We start from the raw sequence: 20,445 nt of genomic DNA, 5'->3' as shown, positions 1-20,445 counted from the left end.
TCATTTAAGTATAAAAAATATACTCAAACAAAAAGCAAATGCAACTCAACAAGTAACTTCTCCCCAGAGCAGGTTACAGTAAAATCCAGGCAGAGTTCTGGGGTGGGGATGTGTAGATGTTCACCTCTGTCTGTGCCTATACATACACATACATTCACACACGTGTTTTAAAACACATCCTTCCAGTCACGTGGCTTATGGTCATGTTTTTCAGTTTGGGCAAGGTTAGATGACAGTCTTGAACTTTGTGAGTCTTATTTCTCAGACTGACAGGATCAGAAATGCAGTGAGGTATGAACGCTTACTCCCATGAGAGATAAAGGCTTTCATTACACATGGAACAACCTCTGAATGGAATAAAGACAAAACCCAAAAGAGTGTTCTTGTTTGACTTGGTGGGGATACTTGGAGTGTATCCGTGTGCTTTAGATAATGTCCTTTTCCAATGGAATCTTTGAATAATGTTGAAATGTTGAAAGAATGAACTGACAGTTGTTGTATTTGTACTGTGTCATGAAAATGAGAAAATTTACATGGCCCATGTTATTTTCAGGTTTGCTGTAAACTGCCTACCGTAGCTATAATGACACCAGCCCTCAGAGAGGCAGCAACAAAAGGTCATGGTATCCACTTGTCACCTTCTTTGTCCTTTAGAGCTATGGAGTCTGATACAGCTTTGTGCATGGAAAATTCCAGAGCAGTGGAAGAGAAGATAAAAGAGGACTCCATCGCACAGATTACTTGCTCAGTCCTGGGGTTCCCCACTGCTGAGCCCAACCTCAGGAATGATATCCTCAGTGTGCAGCATTTTGGTTCTCCACCATCCTCCAAGCACTATCAGTCTGTCTTGTTAATGAGTACAAATTCTGCGTTTAACAACAAAACCGGGAAGCAGACAAAAGTGGGAGAACCGGGCTGCTCCAGGATGGGAAAGTCATTGCGTAATGGTGCTGACACCTCAGCTGGGCAGATTAGTCATTCAGAACCTGAGGAACAGGTCAAAGGGCAAATGTTTTCAGAGGCCACATCTTCGAATCTGGCAGAAATGCAGAGACTTTTGGAGTCAAATGTAACGGAGTCCAGTAACACAGAAGAAATGCAGCTTTTAAATGGGAAATGGTACAAGAAGAATGGTTTTTTGGGTAGGGCTTTGGAAGTCTGCACTGAAACAATAAAGGGGGATTTATTACACCAAATTCTTCACTGGCCTTCAGAAGGGATTTTGAGCTGCACCCCAGAGGAGGTGTATGCTCGCTTACTCCAGTGTGTCACTAAGCAACAAATGGAAATCAGTCGTGCCAAAAGAACTCAGAAACGTTTACAAATGCTTCTGGCAAAGCATGTTATCAGACACTGTGATCAGCAGCTGAAATGCTTTGTGAAACATCACCTACAGAGGATGAAGGTTTTCCATGAGCCAACCAGATTTTTGAGCAATAGCTCCCTCAGGTGCACTGAAGGTTGGCCAGAAAACAACACAACTACTTTGGAGAGTAGTTCAAGTACGGACCCGCAGAATGGAGTTAATATTGCACCAGGTGAAATCCGGGGATTTGCACTTCATACTGGAGGGCTGCTGTCTCGCGTGGAGAAGGATCTGGACTCTGATGCAACATGTAGCAGCTCAGATGAAGATGGGGAGGAACAGACTGTAAGAACAACTGTGGAAGCGTAAGTGTTAAATTCCTGCTAGACTCATGTGCTTATAAATCAAGATGCAAAGGTCTAGACCTGCAGGTTCCTTCTTGTGTGAGTAACCCCTCACTCAGTGGATAGTCCTACTGAAATCAGCAGGACTGCCTGTGTGAGCCAGGTTTGTCAGGGTCCAGGCAGAGAGTAAGAACTCCTAATTACAGCGTTTAAGGAACAGTTACTTTACTAGACTGTAGAGCTAGATTTTGTAGTGCACTCTTATGAGTTTGCATTACATTAGTACTGCTAATGATTCCATACTCAGATGGTGCTGTAAACTGAATAGTAATAGCAGTGCTGTAAAAGTGCTTTTTGGACAGTATGAAAAGAATTCTAATTTCATTTTGGAGTTAATAAGAATTAGTCAATGTTAGGATCTTGAAATCCACTGCTATGTGATAAAGAATAAAAATGATCATCTGATGCAGGTGTCAAGCCATCCAGTGTTTTGGGGTTATATATTGAAAAAGCTTGCTGCTTTCAATTGTGATTTGTAAAATGTTAGTTTACTTCCTGAAGTTAGTTGTTCTGCTACTGGGAATGAAGGTGGGAGTGGTGTTTTTATCGTTGCTGGTGTCTTTTTTCAAGAAGAACCAGAGGGAAATCGGTCTCATGAAATAATACTGTCTTGACTTCACAGGGATCCTGTCAGTACAAATTATTGTAGCTTTGGAAATCAGTGATGGGTAAGAGAAGTATATAGTAAAATTGTTCCCTTATGGTGGTACAGCCTCTTTTATTTTTCTTCTTTTCTCTTTTGACCCTACCTTGCTACACTATTAAAATTTCATGACCAAAGAGATTGAGTTGGAAAGCAGTGAAAAGACAGCTGCTTTCCCCTTCTGAAGGGAGATGAAGAGAACAGAGTATGTCTTGAGGTCTGTTAGGATGTGATAGTCCGGACAGTGACACACAGAACAGAGCTTCACATAAACACAGCAGCTTGCTAGGAGCTACATTGCACCTGCATTTCTAGCATTTGAAGTCAGGACTGGTTTTGTCTTTCCTGATCTCAAACTGTTGTTAGTGAGTGTCTAGAAAGCATTAAGAGCCACACTGGTGTTTGAGGAAAAATAAATACTGAAAAGCTTATCTTGGTCTGTTTCTTGGAAGGCATAATGTTCAGAAGAAATCAAGGAAGTTGGAAAAGAGCTGTGCATAGCTTCAGTGAGGGAAGCTTCAGTATAGCATGCTTGTATGAAATCATGCTGCATTTCCTTAAATGTATGCCTGGAAACCAAAGAGGAGAAAAAGTACGAAGTAAAAACTCGTTTTGATTTTTCTTTCACATATTGTCAGAATGGTAAATACTGTACTGGAATGCACGCAAAGCATGATGACTTGCCAGCTAAGTTGGGATCACCTTAGATATTTGAGTTTGTGCAAGTAGTATTCCTCCTTTAGCAATATTTCAAAGAAAAAACAGCATTTTTGTCTCCTCCCAGCATAGGAGAATCTGCATTCTTCTCGCTGATAACGTTTGAACTTCTGAGTAATATCTCTGCCTCTTGGATTCTTATCTTGTGATTACATGAACTGAAAAAGAAAAACTGATGAGAAACGCATAATTCTTGAGGGGTAGTGGATAATGTAAAACTTGTAGCGAAGTTCTGTGGGAGGGGTTGTTGTTTTTTCTCTTCTTGCCAGGGGGCAGTTGAGTTTCTAACTCTGCCTGCCAGTCCTTTACCTTTATTTCTTCTTGTGGCTTTTGAATTCCTTAAGTTGTCTTTCCCATTCAGGCTTGCTCAGTTTGTTTTGTTGCACTGAGGAGAAAAATCCCCAGAGAATTATTAAGTACAAAGACACCACCTTTGGCTCAGGAAATCCCCAAGCTGCTGTTGCTGGCAGCTGAGGGAGTGTTCTGGAAAAGCCCTGCTCCCTCCATGCCTGCCCTGTTGTGGGACTTGGTATCTTGACCACTACTGCTGAGACCACAGGCTGGGTAGATGCTCCATAGTCGTACTCATTGTGACCCTTTATTTGTAGGTTGTGTTTTTCCTCCCTTGTTTATGCTCTTACTGCTGAACAGCTGTCAAGCAGCAGTGCTGGGGTTAGCAGTGTGTATTAGCAAAGACATTGCAGTGCAAGAATCACTGGGGTTTGAACTGTGCTGCAGTGCCAGTTTTTAAGTACAACCTAGTTGAGGGAGAAGGTCTGTGTGCATAGGCTGAGGCAGTGCTTGAATTAACATTGCAGTGAGGACAGACTGTCTCTTATTTGCATTTATCATTATCTTCAGCTTGGAATGGTTTTCTTCGTTTCTTCAGCTTACCTAAGATCTGTCTTTGTGGCTGAATGGTTGCGCTTTTTCTTCTAGTGCCAAAGGTAATTCACAGTACAGCCGCTGTGATTTGCTGTTTCTGAGCTTTCCCACTTTAAGGCTCTTTGGATTGCCTTTCACCTGCACAAAGCAAACAAAATTAACATCAATTTTTATTTCTACTAAATGGATTTACATTCTTTTAAATGCCTTTCTTCTCTCCAGGGAATTTGCTCTTAGTGCTTTCCAGAAATAATGTGATCATGTGGATGAGAGAATGCTCATTTCATTGCTTGTGACTTATTTTTCATAGTGAAGACTTTTAATGACCTGGAAAGACTCTTCCTTGGTGAAATTCTTCATAGTACTTAACTGTAGATGTCAGAAAGTTCTATTCATGCAGTGAGGAATGGGAAAACAGTTTTGGGTTTGCCTATATCGCAGTTTACTGTTTGCATTTAATTTGAGGGCGTAGTCACACTGGCGGATGGTCACTGCTATGCCTGCATTGCTTTTTATCCTTTTTATGTGGGGAGGAGGTGTCAATCCAACTCGGGGGAGGAACCTGCTGTTACTGTGTTTACCTGAGAACAGCCTGTTTCCTGTCAGGAGGAAGAAGCTGATTCCAGCTCCAATTCTTCATGGTAGCAAAAAACCTGGAGCAATTTTTAGCAGTTTGAACCTGTTCATTCTCATTATCCTGAAAAGAGTTCCCAATGAGTGCTGACATAAGCTCTTCTGAGCGGTAGCTCAGTGCTTTGTGTCTCAAGTAAGATTGTCTTTATCCATCTATTTCAATACCTTTGTTGTTTAGTTGCAAATAGCTGTTACAAGATACTCAGACTACCACTTGTCTCTTGTGCATTACGTTGATGTTGGCCTCAACACCAAAAAGAAGAAAGATCCTAGGTCTTCTGGTGAAGGCAATTGTTCTAGTTGACAGTTCACTTATTGAACTTCCCTAGTTCCTAGAGCAACTGGAAAGCCTCATCCCTTAATCAAAACATATTTGGTCCTTTGAGTATTTGCTAAAAAGAAATATGAAGATCCAGTTGGCTTTTTTCAGGAATTTTGTCATTTTGCTGCCAGCTTCAGCTCATTCATGTTTTTAACCTGTCAGTTTTCAAGGAAGGTTTCTTAGGTAATGCACCAAGTTTCCATAAGTAATTTGTAGTGTATTCTACTGCCGTTACAGCCTTTGGGTGCAGGAAATTCCTTGAACGCTGCTAGGGGATATGATAAGAGAGAAGCATGATAGTACTTCTCTCTGGTTTCTCAAAGGCATGTGCTAGGTGCTGGTCACTAGCTTCCAGCTAGGAACTAGCAGCCAAAGTGGATGGCCTGAGGAGGGCATTACAAAGCTGACAATAAGTTAATTCCTTCAGGAATTAACAACTAACATAACTAACATAACCACTTCAAATGCAACATAGACAACATTTCACCACATGAGTTTACTTGGAACTTGTTGATCATCTTTGTAGTTAATGAAGATGGAAGATGATCTGTAGAAATGGTCACAGATTTCCAGCAAGGTTAAATGGGGGAGGATGTGAGCTCAGAGTTCTTTCAGCAACACAGCTCTGCTGTGGGAGCTATGTATTGTATCTTTCCAGGCCAACTCCACATCTTTATCCATGTATTGTGTGTGTGTTCCTGGTGCGGTTTAGAAGTTCTGCTTGTTTACCATGTGCCACAAAGAAATCTGATGCTGAAGTGGTTATTTGGGAAATCTTTATAGTTACAGGGTACAGAGATTTTCGTCTACATAAGATACATATATGATCTTCCAGAATCAAAGATGTATCACTGGGCTTCTCCAAAGGCACTGCTGCTCACTCCATCAGATAGTAATACATGTACCTAATGGATTAGAGAGAAAAGCTGCTTACAATATATGTTTGCTGCAAAATAAGTAGCTGTCTACTCATGAAAAGTCCTGTGCTACAGATCCCCCGTCTGAATACAGATTCTTTTGCATGATTTGGTGGGATTTTTTCCTTCTGAATTATTTTCTTGCTTTTTCTCTTGATTTTTTGAAAGACATGTTTTACTGATTATCCTTCAGCAACCTCAAGCCTGACGAAGAAGCAGTGTTATATTTTTCCATGCCCACAGGGTTTATTGTGCCTGGAAACTTTTATAATGAATGTGCAGAGATAGTAAATCTTTTTCCCTCCCCACCCCCCCTTAGATTGCCAGTTGGAGAGAAGCTGGGAAATCTGCTTTTAGTACACATACTTGCTGGGGGGGGGGAGCAGTGATACAGAGAGACTACAGGAAGGAAGAAAATATTATAACTAATCTCTCCAGATCTAATCTGTTTGTTCTAGATTATTTTCCATTTTTCCTGGCATTTTTTCTCAAGGCCAGATGAGCAACATCAATGCAGTTCTGCAAGCCTTTCTATAGGAGACACTGCTTAAGGGCTAGAGTTTATTGCATGTCTTTGAGCAACATTAAAGGGGAAATTGTTAGTTTTTGCAGGGTCAGGTCCTAATTTTCCACTTCAAGCTGTAATTTCATTTCATACCTGATATGAGAACTGAATTCTTGTTTTGGGAAAAGGAGGAAGAGAGTCTGCCAGGACTAAATACTCATCTCAGTTTTTCTTAAGCACAAACCCCCAATTGTTTCCATGTGTTTTTTTAAGACCTTTTTAGTTTACAAGTCTGGGGAATGTCTTGTTTGCATAGAAGATTAATGTGAGGGCTTTTGAATGAGTATAAATTCATAGGTGCTAATAATACGCTGATTCTGAAACATTTTGTATATTGCTTTTTCATGAATTCCGTTCTCTCAGTTCTTGGCTCCTGTCACTAGGATGTGAGAGGAGAATTGTTACTGGGGAATTAAAGAAAAGATAGCTTTATATTACCTTCTGTTTTCATTCCAGGATACATGGATTATTTCAGAATATATTCAACCTCACTTGGTTGGATTTCCATAAGAAGGATTTACACCTTCTTTAAGGTCCCATATACATTTACTGTTTTTTTTTTTAGAGCTCTCATGTACAGCAGTAACAACTTGTTTTTGAGCAAGACTTCCTCTTCACAATACCAGAATAGTGTTCGTGTGAGTGAGGAGCCTGATTACTAGCCTGTAATTATATTAACATTTTTGCAGCTGCTGAAAGCTTTTAATGAAAGGTAGAAGGTTTGACAAGTTGTAACCTGCAAGGAAATCTCAGAACCAGGAACGTCAATGGTTTTCAGTTAGATGTTGAATGCATGTTAAATAAAAACTTGGCATTACTCTTCTGAATGACAGTTTCATGCACCGTCAAGGTAGAGTAGAATAGAAAATCTTTTAATCAGACACATGTGTGCATGATAACCTCTCATGCTTAATTAAATGGTAGACAAGGAGAGTTTGGTGCTTGATGTCAGCTGCTTCTGAATTAAGATTTTATGGGCAGCCTTTTGCTAAGCTGTGAAATGTGTTTTAATTAAAAAAATTGTTTACAAACAACAAGGAACTAATTTTTATCCCATCTTATAAAGTGAGGGCAGCATGATTTCATGTCATAGCATCGATTCCAGGAGAAGCTACTTCAAAGGGATATATCCAGCGCCTTTGAAAATCAGTGTACGTGGGCCCCTGATACAGGAAATCATTTAAATGCTTTCCTTTTCTCATGAAATCAAAAGTGTACATAAAGACTTCCCAAAATAGGAATGCTCTCCTGTAACAGGGTTTCATTCATACTGCTAAATATGGGTTAGGAATGTAACTTCAGATATCAGATTTAAATATATTGACCTGTGCTCTTTCTTACTGAAACCAAAATAGCTGTAAATTATTTTATTTTCATCCAAGCATTTTACCTTGCTGTTGGGGGTGAGAACAAGTTTGCTCTTGAGGAATTTAAATCAATTGAATTTTCAGTTATCAAACTTTGAATACTGATTCTGGTATTAAAAACAATATAAACCTGAAGGTCCATGTTTGAATATATGTGCATTCTAACCTCCCCTTCCTCCCAGCCCATGGGGGCAAACTGGGCAGTAGTGAAAGTCTGAAACTCCACCCCAAGCTCCTACAAAACACCCAAACTCAAGAAGGTTGCAATGGTTCAAACCTATGTTCATTACACTCTCCACCCATTATCCCTGTGGACCAGACTGTAGGGTTTAACCTCAAAACAAACTCCACCCCTGCCCTGCAAAGCAGACAGCCAAGTACTGTTTGGTTACTCCTATTACTTAATCACAACATGCTTACAGCAACTGTGGGAGCCCAAAGGACTCTGTTTCTGATGTCCCATGTCCCGAGGGCAGGTGCCAGGGTCCCTCTGGGGCAGCTTTTGGGCTGTGCTACTGGGGCTCACCCCAGACAGGGGTTTTACACTCAGCACAACTCCTCAGCAGTTTCCTTTGGGTCCCCCAGGAGCGGTGGGTCCAGAACTCAGGGCTTGAAGCAGGACCCATCCCAGATCTGCCCAGCTGCCCTCCTGCCCTGAAGAGTACTCTGGGGTCCTTCCAGTTCTCCTGTTAGCCTGTTCCCTACAGCATTCCCCTGCACATGGTGGGAAGACCGCTCGCATCACTTAACAGCAAGGCACGTTCACTTCAGTGGGGGGCAGTGGGAGGTGGAGGTCAGTGTACCTTTGTTGCTGCTCCTGCTTCTCATTTCTCATCTGATTGCTTTGCTGTGGGCTTCCCCACCAGTCGCAGCCCCTTCTGAGTCTCCTCTCAGTCCCTGCCCAGCAGTTTTCCCTGTTATGCTTCCAAAAACTTGCTGATCATCTCCAGTGCCCCGACATGCAAGTTCTGGATTAACTGTTAGTTGTCTATCCAGAAAGTCTCAAGAATATGCTTTGTATCCATTTTTACATCAAAATCTGATACTGTATGTAGCTAAAATGAAATTATTTAAAAACTGGAGTTAGGTGTTATGTGAATACCATAAAATCATAGAACGGGTTGGGTTGGAAAGGACCTTAAAGCTCATCCAGTTCCAATCCCCTGCCGCGGGCAGGGACACCTTCCACTAGACCCGTGTGTCCAACCTGACCTTGAACACTGCCAGGGATGGGGCAGCCACAGCTTCTTTGGGCACCCTGTGCCAGCGCCTCAGCACCCTCAGAGGCAAAATTCTTCCTAATGTCTAAATCTCCCTCTTAAGTTTAAAGCTATTCTTTGTCCTGTTTTTATATTCCTTGTAAAGAGTTCCTCTTCAAGTTTCTTGTAGGCCCCCATTAGGTATTGGAAGGCTGTTACAAGGTCTTTAAATCTCCAGGCTGAACCAGCCCAGCTCTCTCAGCCTGCCTCCAGAGCAGAGCTGCTTCAGCCCTCACAGCATCTCCGTGGCCTTCTCTGGACTCACTTGAGCAGGTCCTTGTGTTGGGGGCCCCAGAGCCATGCCATACCTACCTATTCCTTGTGAGAATATATGTACGCATTCTGGGACCAACTGTAGTGGCTGAACAGCATTGATATGCTGCTCATATGCTGTAATTATGTTCCATCTGCACGTATCTTTAAAGGAATATATTGTGAGCTCAATCTTATTTTATGTTGAGCATGGGATCCAGGCGTAGCATTCTTTCTTGATTTCTTTTTCAAGGGCAGTTGTGTAATACTCACAGAGAATCTCTAGGCCTGTGTTCCTGGTGTTTTGTTGTTAGTCTATTGATGTTGTGCCATTGCAAAGGCAAGAAAAGCAGCTTGTTTCCAGGCAGCCCTGGTGTTCCTGAAGTTTCTTTCATTGTGTGTTAGTGCTACCTGCTTCTCTGCTCTATGTTGGTCTGATTAACAGCATGCTGAGGTTTAGTGGAAGAAGCTGGGGTGCTGGGGGAGCCAGTGAAATCTTAAACATGATTTTTAAATTCTTTTAACAGAAGGCGTTGGTAAATATGTATTTTGCAGTGTATTTATTGTATTAAAAGAGGAAATGGTGCTGGTTGTTTGCCTTGTGCAGGTTTTTACTTGGGCAGTTAATATTCTAACTGACCCCACCTCCACCAACCAGTTTGGTTTTTTATCATTAACAGCTCTAAAGAAAGATGTAAACAGAATTGAAGATGAAAAGCACCTGAAACCAACTACTGGGGAAAAAAATGAGCGCTTTAACAAGCAAAACCGCTTGCAGAAGCTGACCTTTAAATTTCTTTTTTGAGCCCTACATTGAGTTAACAATTCAGTGCAAGTGTTAACAGTTCAGATTCAAATAGAAAGCCCAGAGTAACAGTGTGATTCTTTTCAGGAGCCCTGTAGCAGGCAAGTACTGGCAGTGGCATCCCATCAGTTTGGAAGATGGGATTTCTCAGCTGAGGGAGCGTATAGACCTACAGTGTGAAATTGTTATGGAACTTCTCCTTTGCTAGGGTATCCAAGTGTGGAGACTTTCCCTTCTGGTATTTTAGTTTTCTTCTATAGCCTTTTTTTCCTGAGTATCAATTTTCCTCTTCTCCCCTGTACCATGATTTTTCTGTTCAAGGGAAAATCAGGACTGGGGTTGATAATCTCAGGTGTTATTGCATAAATTCCTCAGGCCTGATGGATTAGTAGAAATGTTTGGCTGGGTGCCACTTTTTGGTTTGGGAAGGTAAGACTAGTATTACGTGTTAGTATCAACATATGCTACTGGATGCAATTCTGAAAGTATTAAATGGCAACAGGATGTCAGAGATGGTGGGACCAAGCGTGAGTGCCAGAAATTGTTGTGATAAGCAGTTGCTGATATCTGTAGATGATAGGGAGAACTGTAACCCATCTATTCTGAAGCTGTGTAGTGTTTCAGAGGAAAATCTCTGCCAGGTAAAGATTGCTGTTAAACACCAGATAGCAACCCAAGAGGCTGCTGAGGAATGACCTGGTTGCAGATCTTCACAGAGATTGCAGTGTCATTTTGAATACCAGAGAACTACCCTTAACTGATTTTGGGGGGAGGAATGGGACACAGGTTGGTTCTGTGTGCAGTCAGGCTGTGATGAGCACTCCTGGATGATCCGGGCAAAGGCTGATTAATGATGGTGAACTGTCAGAGTAAACAGTATCGTGTTGTGTAGTGTTGATGGGGTATGATATTTGTTGCACTTCGTTTTAATCTTGTTTGCACTCTGGAATGCATAGAAGAGATTTGAGTTCATAAAAAGCACTCACTGGGTTTTTTTTAATGATGTGGTTATTACGGGTTTAACAGTTAACCTGGTCCAGGGGAATTAATACTTCAACAGCAGCTGAGTTTAGTTCATTCTGAAAACAAGCATTAAGTAGGTGTGCTGAAAGAGTTAGTCCTTGAGAAAGCATTTACAGGTCATTTCATAGTTGGACATGTTTGTTCAGCCATTACAAGTGCTAGAAGTTTTTGCTGGGAGTGGGCATTTTTATCTCATGAGTAAAATCTAGGTAAGATTATCTAAAATACGTGGGCTGCATACTTGGATTCACCTAGTTTAAATGTTTTCTATGATACAACCTCTTAGTTTTCACAGGTAATCTCTTAACTTACTGCCACTGTCTGCAGAGGGAAGAAGAATTGACATGTTGAATTACACCAATGTGTTGATAAAGGGTATCACAAGCTCTGCACTCACCTTAATGGCTTGCAAGAAACTGATCGTATTCAGGCCAGCTGCTTTCTGAGGATTACCATGTGTAGTCAAAGGAAAACTGCCTATGATGCTGGTGTAAAATTAGGGGCAGCTCAGGGAGTTCACAGCTTTGCAGCTCTGGTGCTAGTGTGCTGTTGAGCATTTGTGATAGTGCCACGTGGTGAATATGAAGTGGTTTGTATTTTTGTACAACTCAGCTTCCCAAGAGAATTGGGAGGGGGTATGATTTTTTTTTCCAGTGTATTAAGTCTCATGAATTTCATTGTGAGTCGTATGATGTCTGGATGGGATTTAAAGATACGGATAACTTCCTGTTTTGTTTTGGTTTTTTTTTCCTTTTCTGTTTCCAGAATTGAGTCCTTCATCAAAATTACAAAATTCTGCTGTTTTTTTCAGTGCCTCCCACCAAGGAGGTGACCAGCTCTGTCCTTAGGTTAACCAGTCTCGAGGTTATGAGCTGCTTTTTGCTCCCCAATACTTCACTGTTGCATGATTGGCAAGAGGCCTCTGATAGCCTGGAGGGAGGAGATGAACCAACGGGGATGGCGGAGGTCAGGATCATGGGGTCACTTTAGGACTAAATCATCTGAAAACTGGATGCCAGGACAATGTGGATTAAACTGAAGGGGACATGGCCTGGAAGAAAGAGCAAAATACGCTGTGTTAGGAGACTGAACGGAAACGAAAGTGTGAGGGGATGTCAGGAACAACTGCTGCTCCTACGTTTAATGCAGGAGATTGGGATTGGAGAAGATTTTCCCACCCACACTACGTGGGTGCCTTGTTCTCTGGCTTTGCTTGTGTTTAAGAATGTTGTAAATTGAAAACTCTGCTGTTCTTTGATACAAACCTTTTGGAAGGAGACTCTGTTTTGGATTCGCAAATCTGCATTTTGGAGTTTAGATGTGGGTCTGTAGAAGGCACGCTTCTTTCCTGTTGAGTAGGAAGCATCCTGTCATTGTCCTTGCTGATGTGTCATGGTAGGGGTATGCTACTTGTTCTCACTGGGAGTTAGGAGGCTTGAAGGCCCCAGTATGTAAGAAAATTGTGGAGAACCTTGCCTTGGGCACAGGGCTGCCTGCTCTAAAATACTCTTTCCTGTGTTCACCATACCTGTTTGAATCAACCTGCCTGGATATATGCCATTAGTCCCAGGATCTATATTTTTTGCACATTTTAAACACCACTGTGTTTCTTCTTCGTTATTTATGAACTAGTTTTCAGGCTTCTTGTTTTGTTTATAGAAAGAAAATATGCCTGAGAGGTTTAAAGTCCACCCCTTCTCCTTCCCTTTAAACAAACAAACAAAGAAACCCCCAAGCATAAAACCCAACAGTGTGTGTGTCTAGCACAGCGTTTTTATCTTGGTTAGCAGTTCCTCTTTGCACTCAGGTTGCCTCATTTGGGGTTTTTTGGGGGGTGGGGGACAGACTGATCTTTGCTATTGGGAAAACATAAAACTCACCTACAACATACTGGAGGCCCTGAAATACTTTCATAGTCCTGTTGCATTTGGAGATGTTGGTTTGGCTCTATAAAAGCAAGGTTTGTTCTCAGTTCTTTCCTTTTCTGGGGAAGGTGAGAGTGCTGAGGGGTTCATGCATATGTGCTGTCCACAGATCATAGCTGAAGACTTTCAGTTCAAGCAGTAGTAGTATGGACTGTAATAGAAGTATATTATTTAGTGCTCCTCAATAAATCTGTTTCCCAGCTGAGTTCTTTCCCATACTTTGGGGAGCACGCTACAGGCTGAGTGTCTGTTTCCTTCCTAGGTACATAGTTCGATTGTCTGCATTTGTGGCCATGCTCCTCATGGCTTGTTTGTTCGTCTGCATTTTTCTTTCTTTCTTTGCTTGCAAGTTGTGCAGGATTGACCTCCTGTGGTTCAACCAGAACAGGGGAAATGCAAGCCAGAATCTCATGTGGAAACAGCTTTTGCCTCTAATGCAATCCCAGCGTGTTTTCCCAGGGAACTTTTAATGAGATGCTTCATTCATACAAAGTCTGTGTTGCTCTGTTCTCTTCCAGTTGTAATAGTCCTAGATGAATGCAGGAGATCATCTGCAGGTTTAGAGTCATGGGTAAGAGCAGTAACAAAATAACTGTGCTACAGTTCTGAACATAGGAAACTTTGCACATGCAACGTGGTTTATATTGAGTTGCCAGCAGAATGAGTTTGCAATTGCTGTGCAGGGTATATGATGTTAGGAATTGCAAGCACAGGAACTTAAGTAAAGATGCTTTGCAAAAGGAACACACAGGAAGCAGGACAGACAGAAACTGGTTTTTTTTTCTTGTCTCATTCCCAACAGAGAACCAGAGCAGGAGCTTCTACTTCAGCACCTGCTCTGACTTCCTCCTTCAGTAACAGGCCTGGTTATTTTTGTAACTTTTTGTGGTTGGTTGTTTCATGGGTTTATTTTTCGTTCTCTGGATTTTTTTCAAGGTGCTACCTTGAATCAGCTTTCTTCAGTGACTGAATGTTGTGCTGTGCTCTCTCGCATCCCAGCAACAGATTTACAGATATCTACTTTTAATATTATTTATTTTTAAATTGCAATAGTTTTAATTGAAGTAGTTTATTGTTTGTCACTTGGGTGACCATACTACTTTGTATGCAGACAGCTCACTTTAGGAGTATGAGGATAGTGTGAAGTGATTTTATCTTCCTCTGAAGGGTTACAAGCGTTACTAAATAGTTTATAGAGACTTAGAGGCAAAGATGGCAGGTAAATAATGCAGGATCAAACAAATGTGAGTGACAGAGATTGGAACAGAATTTAGCAGTGCTCTCACCTCCTATCCTATAAAGGTGAGCTCACGCTTGCTACCTTGCCCTGAGCTTCGTACACCTTCCCATGTGGCAGTGCAAAACTGTGTGTATCTGTCTGTCTGCAAGGTGTGAAAACTGGGAAGAGGATATCGATTTAAACTTCCATTGTTCACCCTGCCTCCAAAGTTAAAGTGAAGCATTAGTAGCTCTCCTCCATGTCACCATGAAGCTGCTCAAGTGCTTGTGCAGGCGCTGGGCATGGGGCAGCCTGGGCTGGTAGGAGGGAGAAGCTGAAGTCGCTTATTTTAGCATGAGCCTTAGAATGTTTGTGCTTGGTTCGGTGGAAACTCTTCCTTACAGAGGAGCCTAAGGACATCATTATTACAGTGTAATTAAGTCCTGTTAGTTTAATTATATAGTACACTTTAAAACCTTCTGAAAAACTTGCATAGTGTTTTACAGTGAAGCAAAAATGCATGTAATATGCTTAATAGTGAATGCCATCAATTCAAGATTTAATGCTGTGGTTAAGAAAAAACCCTGCAAGCACGTTGATTGCTGATTCCCTTAGTGCCCTTGTGATTCCTTTAGTGCCATGCTGATTCCATACAGTATTTATGACATCAGACCAGTTCCAGCCCTTTCCATTCTGCTTTTTGTTTCCTGGCTGTGTGGGTGCTTCTTCCTTTCATTTGCTCCCCTTTCCTCCTCACTCCCAAATTGTTGCATCTAGCCTTGGGGGTAATTCTGTCAGTGTGATTTATTGTGATTTATTTGCTTTCACCTGAGCTTTCCTATTGCAGTGTCTTGTTTTGTGGGGTGTTGGGTTTTGGTTGCTCATTTGTCTTTTGAAAAAGGAGTTAGAAATAGGGACCTCAACACTACTGTTGGGTTTTTCTCAGTTATCCCCTTTATTCCTATTTACCTTTTTGTGTTAAAATGATTAACTAAGGGATTTCCTGCAGCCTCGTTAAGCAGCTCTTTCTTAGGATTAGCTTTTTGCCACCCCAGAGTCCTGTGACAAATCTGAAGTGTTAAGAGCCACCACACTTGTTGCAAACACATTATTTAATAGAACTCTGCCTTGCCCTTCTCTTCCCCCTTTCCCTGTAAACTGTATTTTATGACTTCCAGAAGCACAAACATGCAAAAGCTGTCAATCCCAGAAAGGTCTTGGGAAAAAGACCTGGTTAAAGCATAAGTAACCAGGGCTATGTACTATGAGCTGCTGGTGATAATGAATATACAAGAAGGGGATGTCAGAAAAATGGGTATTCACAAGATGACTTCATACGCCTTTTTTCCTAGGGCAGAATCACTAATAGAATGTATAAAATGTAAATAATTTAATATGTTGTCTATTTATAGAAGTCTTTCAGTTTGTTTTTGATGGTAATCTGCTTTATTTGCTTGCACATAGCATTTGGATTTAAATAGGGCACTTCAAACTCCTGTCTAATTTTATACTTTCATTTTGTCTATGTAGGAGAGTTTCAACTAGTTGTAAATTATGTAGGCAGATAATTTATGTTAAAAAAGGGGCAAATTACGTATTTTAGAGGTAACCTACGGAAGACTGTGTCTATTCTTACTGTTTATGGTAACTAAAGTAGACTGAAAGTTCTAAGGTTTTGATTTATATTATGTTTTATAATCTTTGCCCTGAAAATATTAAGATTCTCAAATTTGGTGATACTTAGTAAATGTCTAGCAGCTTCTGCAGGGTGATGTGTTACCTTTCTTCAGTTCTTGAGGTAGTTGACACAAAATTCTGCATAAAACAACTGCACATGTATGATGTTCTTATGCCAGTTCAGTGGCATCTACTTTTTCTTGCATCTTTTTTGATACGTCAGTACTCTTCATTGCCTGGGGAACAGGGGATTATATATTCTGTGTGTGCAAAATTTACAGTGTCACCTAGAATTCAGATCCAGCAGTTTATCCCAGTAACTTGAGTAAAAGCACTTCTTTTCCAGAAGTAGATTGATTTTGGTTTGATAGTTCTTTTAAGTTAGCTGTGCCAAACTACTTGACAAGTTTAGTGGGAAAAAGTCACGAGTCATTTTCTTTAAATAAATAAACTCAGTTAATGATAGTCAAAGTTGCATGTTAAAATACTGCTTTGTGTTGTCTCTGTTGCTTAAATTTATTGGATATTAAGATTCCTTACTGAGTGGTGCCATTATGTCATTAATTTATTTGATGTGTAGGTTGAGTAACATTTGCTGATGAATTTAGCATAATAAAGTTAAGCTAATGACAATGTCAAGTACCAGGAGGCATATCTTTTGTGTTACAAAATACACCTCTTAGTAAAGAGCAGTGACCTCTTAGTAAGAGTGACCTCTGAGTATGCTATACTGCCACAGCTATATTTATGAACTAGCTTGAATAAAAGAAATCTAAACTACTTAGTTGGTTTTTGGGGCAGTGACTTGATATCTAGCTGCTCATTGCTAGATGGTGTTTTATTAGATTCCAGTTGTTAGCAAACAGTATTGCTGGAAGCTTGTGGGAGGAAGTGTGGTGTAAGAATGTGGGTTCTTCCTGGTGGAGTTACTGGTATTCTTTACAAATCTGTAATCTACATTAACTCATAGTTTCTCTAGCTCCGGGTTTTCTAATACAGAGCAGTAAACTGGCTTAGCCTGGGAATAGCCAGTGAGCATTGATTGTACTGGTTTGGGCAAGTTCTGTAGTTACGGAAATAAGCTGATGTGAAACTGGATGGTTATTATCAGATATCTTCTGAAAGCAACTGAGATGCTTGCAACATGAGGCAGAGCAGCTGTCAAAAATGTTCTTGTGCGAATGTGGTTATCTTTATTTTTGGACTAACCAGCATTTTGTCTTCACAGCAGCTATACTTCTGAATGGAAGTGGCTTGCAGACAGAGCTAGAATTGGCAGCCGCTGGACATGGCTTCAAGCCCAGATTACAGAACTAGAATACAAAATCCAACAACTAACTGACCTTCACAGGCAGATACGTGCCACCAAGGTATTGTCTGTAAGCTCATAAATGGGCTTTTCAAATTATTTTGGACAGTGTTTTGTGTAATACTTATTTATTTGGTTCCTTGTTGTTATTGTTGTTTGTTTTGCGCTAGAGTTCTTATATCCATGCAGGCCATCACATGCAAAGGTTAATGAGAAAGAAGACATCAAGAGCTAAAATGTATGGCATCCTAGAGGCACCAGTGCAGGACTGGGAGTTAGGAACTCTCACCTTCCTTACATTAACTATCTGTGATAGTTAATGACTTTGGTAGTGACTTTCAGGGGCCCAGCACAAGATATTACATCTCTCACACTAGTTTTTCCCTCTGCAGAAGAGGCAAGATTTCCTTTTCAGGTTGTTCATTTTTGTGTTGTGGGCTTTCAGGGTGGTTTTTTGTGTTAGTTACAGTGCATGTTTATTCTGAGGATTAGCTAGTTAATGTTTGTACAGCCCTTTGAACAGGTCAAGGATTAATTATTACTAAAATTCCAATGTGTGTAACTTATATACTAGTTTTTGTAAATGGAACTGGCTAGACAGTGGGAAAGGCACATTCCTAAAACATTAATAATCTATGTATCAATTCAGTGGGTTTCCCAGGTCATTCTCATGTGCAAGTAGTCAAAACCTGTGGTAATTCTGGTTGTGTGATAGTGAGAGGTTTTAGAGAAGAGCTCTTTGGCTCTCCATTTGGAGCCTCATGTAGGTGGTCTGATCTGTGCTGGGGTCAGATAAGCAGTGATGGAGAGGAGCCAGAAGATGCTTTAGACTTTATGTGGCTGAACGTGAGACTTACAGGGAGGACTCCACAGAGCATTTCCCTCTGATCACATAAAGAAAAATTATTCCATCTTCCCCTCAACGCCCTTCTTTTCATATCTCTCCTGCTCAGAACTTATCCCCAGTCTGTTTTTACTTTAAAAACCCCTTTGTTTGAGGGTCTGTCCTGCTTCTATAGCCACAGAAGTGAAAGGAGATTTTGTATTCTGGTGAAGGGTGAGAATACCTGTGTTTCAGTGCTGTCCTAAATACCAGGTACATGCACACTTCTGCACACAAAAGCTATTAGCCTTTAGGGTGGCAGAGGTCTCATGAACTGCAGAAGACAGATAAATTACAGAGAAATGAGAGAAAAAACATTCCTTTAGTCATGCATTTTCTTCACATTAGGTGGTATGCTGGCTTGGAGCCTAGTCATCTTCCTGGTGGAGATCTTCAGTGACATTCCTTTTTGCACACTTCATGCCCTTTTTACCAGCTGTTGTATTCCGTTTATGGCATTATGTCCTGTAGTGAAGGTAGATGCATATTTTCTTTGGCTGTGTTTTTTCTGTGTACATGTTTGCAGCCCACCACAGCAGCAGCTACTACGGAAGGACACGCAGGCTGACAGAAGAGCTCTTTGTTTTCATTTAGTGGCTGCAAATAGTGACACAATATCATCAGAATTTGTGTGCTCTGTCTAATGGTTTCAGAGTGGTTTTCATGTGTTTTGAGTGGGAAAAAAAAAATGTGATTCATAGCAAATGAACAATGACTTCAAGCAAAACACCGCTTCTTTAACACCATAACACAATAGGAAGTGGGATGATTGACTTGTGGGCAGCTTCCTGACCTACTACATTGTGTCTTCTCCATCTCTGTGCACACAGAAGTAGCAGATCTATATCTTTGAGAGTCCTTGCATTTAAAAATATGTGTAGAATCATACAACAAACTAGGTTGGAAAAGACCTTTAAGATCATCAAGTCCTATACCATTCCACAAGACTGCCAAGACCACTACTAAATCATATCACTGAGGGCCTCATCTACTCAGTTTGGGAACACTTCCAGTGGCGGTGACTCCACCACTGACCTGGGCAGCCTGTTCCAATACCTGAGCACCCTTTGGGGAAGGAATTGTTCCTAATATGCAGTCTAAACCTCCCCTGGCAGAGCTTGAGGCTGTTTCATCTTGTCCTGTCACTTGTTACTTGGGAGAAGAGACTGACCCCTCCTGGCTCCATCCTCCTGTCAGGCAGTTGTAGACAGCAATAAAGTCCCCCCTGAGCCTTCTCTTCTCCAGACTGAAACCCCGAGGTCCTTCAGCTGTTCCCCATCACACTTGTGCTCCAGGCCCAGCACCAGCTCCATTGGCCTTCTCTGGACCCACTCCAGGACCTCAGTGTCTCTCTTGTAGTGAGGGGCCCAGAACTGAGCACAGAATTCAGGCTGCAGCCTCACCAGTGCTGAGTACAGGGGGACAGTCACTGCCCTGGCCCTAATGCCACACTGGTGCTGATACAGGCCAGGGTGTTGGTGGCTTCTTGGTTGCCTGGGCACAAGCTGCTCATGTGCAGCTCTGTCAATCAGCACCCCCAGCTCCTTTCCCATGAGCAGTTTCCAGTCACTGTTCCCCGAGCCTGGAGCATTGCATAGGATTGTTGTGGCCCAGATGCACTTTGCCTTGTTGAACCTCATCCCCCTGGCCACAGCCCATTGATCCAGCCTGTATCTGCAAAATGAAACAGTTCTATTTGGGGTGTGGGGGATGGGGGCAGAGGGAGGGAGTCTATTGCCAAAACCCACTCTGGTTGGAACCCATTTAACTTAGAATTCCTATATAGTCAGTATTAGTTTTCTTCTGTTCCTGTTCCATCTCTCTCTTTTCATACAGTGTCAGTTTTCTCCTACTTTTCTGCTTTCCCATTTCCATGTTTGGTCAACAAGATTCTGCAACTTAAAAAGAATTCCATTGGAAGTGTGTGTGTGTGTGTGTGTGGTCTCCTTCACCGCTTTTGCTGTGTGTCTTCCTATTTTTCTGACTTCAGAATCTGTGGTTTAGACGTTTGTGGAGAGGGTTTTTTCCTCTCTCTGTGGTCATGACCTATGATTCTTTTACTAAAAAATCTATATAAAGACTGATTTCTAAAAGAGTCTAAAGCTGTTGAGCTAGCTTCTCTCCTCTTCCTGTTGTGGCACTTGAAAAGTATTGTCGATACTTGAATTTCCTTGAACATACTGCCTACTTTGTAACTGCTGCTGGTCTGCAGATTGTAGTATGGTACTGTCAGGATTTGTTTCCATCTTCTGTAAATGGAAAAGCACAGATGATGGGCTACTAACTGATAAGGCATGTGGAAAAATCTAGTGTTGACTTGATGGAAATTTAGAG

At 41.5% G+C, this 20,445-nt stretch overlaps 1 protein-coding gene across 7 annotated transcripts in view; it reads left to right on the top strand.

Moving 5' to 3' along the window:
• Positions 1-20,445, top strand: part of KANSL1L (KAT8 regulatory NSL complex subunit 1 like) — a 64,837-nt gene that overhangs the window by 6,357 nt on the left and 38,035 nt on the right. For 4 of the 7 annotated variants that reach the window (XR_010610618.1, XM_065669811.1, XM_065669809.1 and 1 more), the window contains exons 2-3: positions 554-1,671; positions 17,148-17,289. Coding sequence is in view for 6 of the 7 variants with exons in the window: in XM_065669811.1 (XP_065525883.1) it covers positions 584-1,671; positions 17,148-17,289 (1,230 nt within the window). In the remaining variant the exon portion in view is untranslated. The remainder of the gene's footprint in view (positions 1-553; positions 1,672-17,147; positions 17,290-20,445) is intronic. The other 3 variants (XM_065669812.1, XM_065669808.1, XM_065669806.1) reach the window with 2 other exon arrangements.

The sequence above is a fragment of the Lathamus discolor genome, chromosome 3 (genome assembly GCF_037157495.1).
Source record: "Lathamus discolor isolate bLatDis1 chromosome 3, bLatDis1.hap1, whole genome shotgun sequence".
Taxonomy (NCBI): Eukaryota; Metazoa; Chordata; class Aves; order Psittaciformes; family Psittacidae; genus Lathamus; species Lathamus discolor.
The sequence above is the reverse complement of the archived record's forward strand: the minus strand, read 5'-3'. Positions and strand labels throughout refer to the sequence as shown.